At 33.9% G+C, this 8,654-nt stretch overlaps 1 protein-coding gene across 2 annotated transcripts; it reads left to right on the forward strand.

Annotated features, from left to right (window-relative positions):
- Window positions 1-1,060: 1,060 nt before the first annotated feature.
- LOC145579951 (xylose isomerase-like) lies at window positions 1,061-8,189 on the forward strand. Of its 2 annotated transcripts, none has more exons than XM_081637262.1 (21): window positions 1,061-1,257; window positions 2,302-2,382; window positions 2,475-2,576; window positions 2,698-2,772; window positions 2,883-3,012; window positions 3,084-3,175; window positions 3,399-3,449; window positions 5,002-5,078; window positions 5,159-5,213; window positions 5,298-5,399; window positions 5,636-5,687; window positions 5,862-5,907; window positions 5,985-6,040; window positions 6,390-6,441; window positions 6,558-6,637; window positions 6,788-6,858; window positions 6,940-6,980; window positions 7,359-7,458; window positions 7,551-7,622; window positions 7,716-7,793; window positions 7,926-8,189. In XM_081637262.1, the coding sequence occupies exons 2-21, from the start codon at window positions 2,323-2,325 to the stop codon at window positions 7,959-7,961; spliced, it is 1,428 nt and encodes a 475-aa protein (XP_081493388.1). In that variant the 5' UTR covers window positions 1,061-1,257; window positions 2,302-2,322; the 3' UTR covers window positions 7,962-8,189. The 2 variants fall into 2 exon arrangements, with proteins under 2 accessions (XP_081493388.1, XP_081493389.1); XM_081637263.1 differs by having other exon boundaries at window positions 2,305-2,382.
- Window positions 8,190-8,654: the final 465 nt, after the last annotated feature.

The following is an 8,654-nucleotide window of genomic DNA, read 5'->3' on the forward strand; positions in this document are numbered from 1 at the left end:
TTTTCTATTAGAGAAAATGGCAATATATGAATGGATGAGAATGGCTATTTCTAACAGCTTACGAAGGGGCCGCTTACAAAGGAGAGACATCTCAACTGCCGCTTCTTCAAGGCAAAGACACTATCGAGGAATTCAAAGGGAGAGATTGAAGTATTGAACATAACAAAAATTCATGGGTAATAATCCCAATATGCAATTTAACATTCCATCGATGAAAATATTAACATAAATTTAACCCGTGCAAAGCTTTAAGATTGTAGCAATTTATTTTAAATTGTAAAAAACATTCTCTCTCCTATTGAAAATGTTATTTATATACGAAGTACAATGTAATTTTGCTACCATATATTTTAGTTTTAGATTGAATCCTTTCATTATGCTTACTTTCAACTACTACACACAACAATTTGTATTTACATAATTACAAATCTATTTTTGGTTTAAATTTTATTCAACATCAGAGTAAATATGCAAATGAACAATAATAAAAAAATAATAATAGTAATAATAAACAAAAAGTGTAACCCGTGCTGGGCAAAATACTAGTTAAAAATAAAGGGCAAAGACCTATATGGGTACTGGGTAGCTTATACTTACCTCCGTTTTTTATTAGGTGACACGTATTCCTTTTTAGGAAGTTTTTTTTTAGTTGACACGTTTTCTTTTTGGGTAAGTTTTATACCTTGCTTTTTAAGTGTACCCCACTTGTTTTATCATTCTCTCTCACCCTCTCTCATCTCCTTAATATGTGTGCCTAAATTGAACGTGTCAAAATAGAAACGGAGAAAGTATAAGCTTTAATAATTTCTCAAAAAAAAAAAAAAAAATCTAAGGTTTAATAATATCTATGAATTTATCAATATTATCAAAGGTGCGCGAAAGATATGTGTGAACTTATCCACGTCATTAAATGAGTATGCATTTTGCATTAAGCCATTAAGGGATACCCTCTATATTAAAAAAAAAATAATAATAATTAAATAGAAATAATTAAGAGCAATGGATAAACTTTCGGATTAATATAAAACTTTTGGAGTATATCCTTGTTTCAACTGACTGATTAGTGATCACCTCGTATAGCTGAAAAAAAAAAAAAAAACAAACAAAAAAAAAAACCAAACCCTCAAAATTTGCCTGATAAATTGGTTGAAACTGATAAACCATATCTATCTTTATAAATTCTCTCTCTTTCTTCTCAAAATCTCGTATTTATAATTTGCTTTCATAATTGATTATACATTTATATTAGGTTGATTGGTGAGTTTAACCTTTTTCTCTTGGTTAATTATTTCTATTATTGGATTGTGAATTTGATTTTGCAGTAAACGATTCATGGTGGGTTTATTTAATTCGTGTGTTTTTCTATGATTTATCTTTCTGGGTATTTAAAATAGAAATTTCTGCAAATTTTATGAGTCGATTCCATTAAAAATTTAGTCTTTTGATTGAATTTTTATGCTTTTTGTTCCCTTTCAGCTATTTCAGGTGTTTGATTTGATTAAAATTATCATCTTGTTCTTTGTGTACATGTTCCCTCCCGAAATTAATAATAGTCGCATTGATAGTGTAATTTGATCTAGTAACGTGACAACATGACCAAGTATTGAACCACCTACCTCTTGTGGGGTTTGTTATGTTCAGTAAGCAATGTTTCTAAATTTAAGGGTTTTAGAGATATTTCTTTGTTATTGTTGATTGGCATCATATCCAGTTATGAAAATTAAGGTAAAAAAATATCTCAAAAATATCTTTCTTTTTCACCCTTTTGTCTTTTAGGCTTTAGCTGCACTTTCTGATTGTAATTCAAGTACTGCTGAGTAGTTGTTATTGTTTCTAATATAGAATTGGACTGTGTTTTGCTTTGCTTGTTACCGTGACATTAACGATTCGAAAGCGAGTTTATAGCAATTATTGTATGAGTTCATTTTCATGGTATAAAGGACTATAGTCTGTAGGACAGACTTACTCAATGCGGCCGAAATGTAGTTGTATCAATTTTTGTAGTATCCATAGTTTTGAACTTTTGATCTTTTGTTGTTGGCTTTTATTAATTTCCTTTTTGAATCATGAGTAGCACCTAGTAATAGAAATTGTTGTGCTGGAATCTGTGTAGTGAGCTTTGTTTGTGACCTTTTTTCTTTTTAAGTTTTTAGCATACTGTTCTTGATTCGCGCTAGGATCATCTAGGAGAGTAGGATTCTTCTCTTTGCCCAATTCTTGTCATTGTAAATTCCTGTTTACTGCAACTTGTTTTGTGATAATAGTTTTTTTTTCTGATAATTCTTGTTGCTCTTATGGCAGAAGTGTGCGAAGCTGATCGAAATGGGGTTGCGAATGAATTTATTGCTCCTATGTTGTTTAAATCTAGCTTTATCTGCAGTGGTAAACTTGCTTTAAGCGCTTTTTCATATGATTTTCATTTTCAGATTAATTAGTATAGCTATCTTATTCACCGTGTTTATATTTGTATATAGATGGCAGTTGGTCCACCAACTTGTCCTGCTGAGGGCAGTGGGTGTGATACTGATGAGTGGGTAGGGGAGTTCTTCCCTGAAATTCCCAAGATTAAGTATGAGGTAAGTTATTAGTATTTGTGTGAATGCAAACTTAGATATCATAGTAAGTCTATAAGTTATTCTTCATACACCTGTTATGAAAAACAATGCCTTAAGCTCTTTGTATTTGCGCCACTTTTAGGGACCTAACAGCAAGAACCATCTGGCATTCAAATATTACAATGCTGAAGAGGTGATCCTAGGAAGGAAAATGAAGGTTGGTTTCAACTATCTTCCAAATGTTAGGTTTAGCAGTTTAGATGTTAGGAAAAGGAAATTTATATATATATATAATGTGCTCCTGATTATTCTTTAATGAATTTACAGGACTGGTTTAGATTCAGTGTTGCATTTTGGCATACATTCCGTGGAACAGGAGGTGATCCATTTGGTGCTCCCACAAAACATTGGCCATGGGAAGATGGCACCAATTCTTTGGCCATGGCAAAGAGAAGAAGTAAGATTGATGCACTCTCTGCCTTCTAATTTGGATCCTAAATTAGGCTAAAATTGCCTTCTTTCTTGCAGTGAGAGCTAACTTCGAATTCATTGATAAGCTTGGAGTTGAGTTTTGGTGCTTCCACGATAGAGATATAGCTCCAGATGGTAAAACTTTGGAGGTACACTTACTTTCTTAGGTCTGGATATGAAATTGAGTCTATGGCTTGATACTAAATAGGGCTGTAAAAAATGTTGGGCCTACAGTCCAAGTTTGATGTGCAATTTTCTAAGATCAATAATAAAAACCTATATGCTAGCTAATTTGGAGTTGCTGTATGTTTTTTCTTCTTTATTTTTCTCTGTTTCATTTGGAGATTTAAAGATTTCAATTGTTTGTTGCAGGAAACTAACAAAAATATGGATGAAATAGTAGCTTTAGCTAAAGAATTGCAGGTATGTTGTATTGAGTCTTTGGCCCTCTTTTTCTGTATGTTAATTCATAGTATATGATTCAGGGATAACTAATGTTATGCAAATTGGTTTTGAGGGTATCATGAGAAACATAAAATGACTTGAGGATATACATTATGGTAGACTTCATGGTAGACTAAAGGAAGTTAAACTTCTGAATTCTTTTGTCTGATGTCTTAGTTAATTATATTGCATGAATGACCTGCCTCAGTGGCTAGCAAGTTGCTGAGATGAGGCACAAATCTGCTCAAGCTACACTTGACTGATCAATTAATCCAAATATTGCAACTTAAAGATGTGGATTTCTTAAGTTGATACTTATATTTACTAATATGATCTCTAAAGTTTCATGTAACCTTCCACTCGTGTGTCACGTTGAAAATATGTGAATATTTTCAGCAAACCTTATAGAAATCATATCCTGTAAACTTATTTGATGAGTCTTGGCTCAATTTTCAACAGGAAACATAGTGTATGGTTCTTGAGCGTGCTTCTATCACAACAATATATGTAAACTAATCTGCTCATTGAAAAGAAGCCTTACCTGTATCAATCTATTTCTAATTGAAATGACATTGACTTCTGTAATGATTTGAGGGAATTTATTGTTAAAGAAAATGTCATATACAACATATGTTCTGCTTAACTTATGTACTTGTGTAGGAATGTATTTTGCTTAGTTATTTTTATTAGTCAGTCTGTCCATCGTTTAATACTGTACCAGTTTGCACATTCCAAAAGTGATTTACCTAGGGACTGGTGGGGTGTGGAATGAACGAGATAACTAGGAGCTACAGTTGGCTCCTTTGTGTATTTCCCTTAAATGTTATCTACCATCTTACAATCATTGATCTTCAGTTAACGCAACAGAGTCTAGTAGTTTACTACTTGTGCTGTAACATTAAATCCATCACCCATTTAGAATTTTATTCACTGGTTAATTCATCTAGCATCCTTAATTTGATGTGTATAGCTGTCCAGAATCCATAATTATTTGATGTTTTCCATGCTGTTTTGCTACTGCCTATCTCCTGGCTTTGTAAACATGTTTTTGATGTATTAGTTTCTTAGCATCATCAATCTTTGGCTCTTGTATCTGTATTGGAACCATTAAAAACTGTATGTTCTAGCCAACTTCTTAGTAAAATACATTTGGAGTGTTACATTTTTCGCTTGTTGACGGAGAATCGTATCTGTGCTTACTGTTGTTATACTGGTCCGTAATTTCCCAATGATTTCAATGATCATGCCTAGTAGGGGTCATTAAATCTAAAGCAATTAGTCTGTTTTGAAGATTCTTATACACGGAATCTCATTATATTTCTAATATGTCAGAAGTATTATATTATAGTCTTTGTTGTGCATGTCCTCAGTATAATTTTGTTATGTTTGAGTGAACTAATCCCTATACTGTTGTCTTGTGCAAAATATCTGTATACTGTTATTCTTGATTATTAAATAGTAAGGACCAGCTGGGGAGTCTAGTTGGCATTCAATATCTGTGGGTTCTGATTAACTTGTATCTGAAAAGCAGGGTTCCAAGATTCATCCCTTGTGGGGTACAGCTCAATTGTTTCATCATCCTCGTTACATGCACGGGGGGGCTACAAGGTTTGAATAACCATCTTCCTCATTTATGTTTGTTAAAAATATTTGCTGCTACCTTCACAACTTTGAGCCTCTCTTTGCAGTCCTGAAGTCGGGGTATACGCATATGCTGCTGCTCAAGTAAAGAAGGCGATGGAGGTGAGTGATTGCCACTATATTGACAGGAGAAGCTGTTAGGTTTCAATTTGGAGAATCGTGCTAATCTCTCTTTACATGATACAGGTGACTCATTACTTAGGTGGTGAAAACTATGTTTTCTGGGGTGGCCGTGAGGGTTATCAGACACTTTTAAATACGGATATGGGAAGAGAACTTGATCATATGGTACGAAAAATAATCTGATCATCAACTTTTGTTTCTACCCGTTAATGGTTTCTGTTCTTTATTTGTCGTACAATATGATCTTCATTCAAAATTTTGGTATGGGACGTTGAATATTGCACATTTTCTTCACCTTTTTTCATTCTTTTGTGTAATTTCATCAGCATCCTATTGTTTTTCCATTTTCAATCACTCACTTCGGGAATAGCCATTGATGCACAATAATATCTGTTTGACAGGCAAGGTTTCTTGAAGCTGCTGCCAACTATAAGAAGAAGATAGGATTTAATGGTAATGTCTTGTTTGTTTACATTTTTTAGTCTAGAACAAACGAAGGGGTTGTACTTGATAAATATATGTAGTTTATCTTTTTTTTTTTGTACATCATGTCTTGCATTTGCTCCATCATCAATAATAATTTCATGTTTGCCTTGATGCCATCTTTTTCGTATTCTTTTCTGGCAGGAACTTTGCTTATTGAACCTAAACCCCAGGAGCCTACCAAACATCAGTATGCTTCTCTCTCAGACCTGTATTCTCTGCTTTTTTTTTTTTTCCCCCTGACATCTAAATAAAGTTACTGTTTAGGTATGACTGGGATGCAGCAACAGCAGCTAATTTCTTGCGTAAATACGGCCTTATAGGTGATATTAAGATTTCCTATACTTTCAATCTCTGCTCTTTTGGCTTCTTCTCATGCAGAAAACCTAATACTACAATCCGCCATTGAAGATGAGCAATAATATAATCTTTCTTCCAGTTTCTGTACTTATCTCTGAATCATTCTTAACTTGTTCCTTTGATACTTAAACTGGATTTCATCTCTATTTTTTCTTTGTTTCTTATGTCTATTGTATCCTAGTATTTTTAAAAAGTAGAAAGTACTTGGTCGACTGGATCTTGTTTTAAAGTGTTTGGAATCTGAAAATTATCGTTGTATATTTTGTACATGACTTGACGATACTGATACACAGTTAATATCTTTTTTGACAGATGAGTTCAAACTTAACATTGAATGCAATCATGCCACACTATCTGGTCACAGGTATTTCATGAATTATTGATTGATTTGTGTCTGTAGAGTGTAAGATTTCATTGCTCCTGGAATAGCACAAAGACATGTATAAATTTCTTGTTCTAATATAATGCGGATGTTTGCAGCTGTCATCATGACCTTGAGACCGCTAGAATAAATGGCTTGCTTGGAAATATTGATGCAAACTCTGGAGATCCTCAAACTGGTATAGCTTTTTTGTTTGTTTGTTTGTTCGTTTGTTCGTTTGTTTGTTTGTTGGGGGAAGAGGGATGTGATTATGTGAAGAGTGCACTACCCAGCTACATATATAAGTAAAGATAATTTTGTTGCCTCACTGTGCATTGGGTTGTTACAGGCTGGGATACCGATGAGTTCATGACAGATATTGCAGAAGCTACCAAGGTTATGCTCACTGTCGTAAAAAATGTAAGTCAAATGCCTCCTAGACAAATTCATGTAGGAATTAAGAAGACCTGTTAGTGATCTGACCTTTTTTTTCTTCTATAGGGTGGGTTGGCTCCTGGAGGATTCAACTTCGATGCTAAACTGTAAGTTATTCTTGTTTGTTTTTCAAAAGGGAACTTTTGTATACCCTTCTTTGTTGAATTCAAGACTATGTTGCACAGAATAGAAACATGAAGTAATTACGATCTAAAACTGAACTGGAGGCGCATCATTTTCTAAACTTATAGGTGAAGGAAAATTCCTGGAATTGGTTTGTAGGGGAAATATAGGTTTATATAGTACATAAATTATATAATAATGTTTATAATTGACTTTAGTAGTTATTATGACTAAGAAAAAGACAGAAGGCAAAAGTGAATACATGAGATCAAGCGGTCCATGTAAAGAAAGATTTTCCGTGCATTGTTGTGTTTAATATTTTGGCCGATCTTATTAATGCTTGATGAATTTTTGTATTTCAGCCGAAGAGAGAGCACAGATGTGGAGGACTTGTTCATTGCACATATTAGTGGAATGGATACAATGGCTCGTGGACTCCGAAGTGCTGCCAAGTTAATTGAGGTAATGGTGCAAACTTTTGCATTCTACGCTTGTTCATTTTCTCTTTACCTGTTACACCTAAGAAATATTGTGGTTTATATTTCATAATGAAGGATGGAACACTTGACAACTTTGTGAAGAAGAGATATCAGAGCTTCGACTCAGAGATTGGGGCTTTAATAGAGGTAATCTTTCTGCTGTAATTGTTAAAACGGAACATCTATTCTGTACTATGAATATGCATCATTCAGACATTAACTTGACAATCCCTCAACCAGGCGGGCAAGGCTGATTTTGAGTATCTTGAGAAGAAGGCCATTGAATGGGGTGAACCTAAAGTTCCATCTGGCAAACAGGTAACTAAGCCATTGCATTTCTTTTTTTTCATTGAGTGATATTTTCTTGTAATTTTGTGGTTCTTTAATCAATTATTTATAACTTTTATTCTGACATGTTGCTCTTCTTTGTTATGTTGTCTGATTTGGCAGGAGTTCATTGAGATGATTTTCCATTCCGCGTTGTAGAGTGTATAGGAGAGGCCGAAAGAGCATTCTACACCTTGTCTATTTAGAATAACATATACGTAAGGGTTTAGAAGAGGTAGGGAACTAGTTCTTGTCTGCATTCAGTGTAATGCATCAAATGTATGTTAAATCGCTGATCGACATTGCTTGTGGCAGAGTACTGTGAAATAAATATTTATGTTTGCTGGTTTGAAAAAAAAAAAAAATTATGTTTCAAGAGTTTCAAAATTGTTATGATGCTGATTTATAAACATAAATCGAGGTTCTCAGAACACACAAGCAACTAATTTATGCAACTGTTGAATTTACACATGTCAATCTCCCAAAAAAATATTAAAAAAAAAAAACAGAAAAATTTGGGGGAGGCGGGGATCAAATAAGGCCACAAGGGTTTATAAAAAAAAGGCTAAAGTTGAGATAAGTTTATATAAATGAAAGTCGGGCAAATAGGACTGCACCCTATTAGACTACTACTCGTGACTACAAAATTTATAAACACCAAAATACGAAAGTTGCAATTCATAAATTTGATAACCAGCAAAATATCAGTCAGACGTATGACTGATCAAAGACTTCTGATATAAGCTAACGGCAAGTTATGGCCCGGATAAGTTGGTTGGGTCGTCCACTAGTACACTGCTACACTCGATAGACTACAAGCTCCATCGCCCAGCTCTCAAGAGAACTACGGAG

The sequence above is a fragment of the Chenopodium album genome, chromosome 14 (genome assembly GCF_948465745.1).
Source record: "Chenopodium album chromosome 14, dcCheAlbu1.1, whole genome shotgun sequence".
NCBI lineage: Eukaryota > Viridiplantae > Streptophyta > Magnoliopsida > Caryophyllales > Amaranthaceae > Chenopodium > Chenopodium album.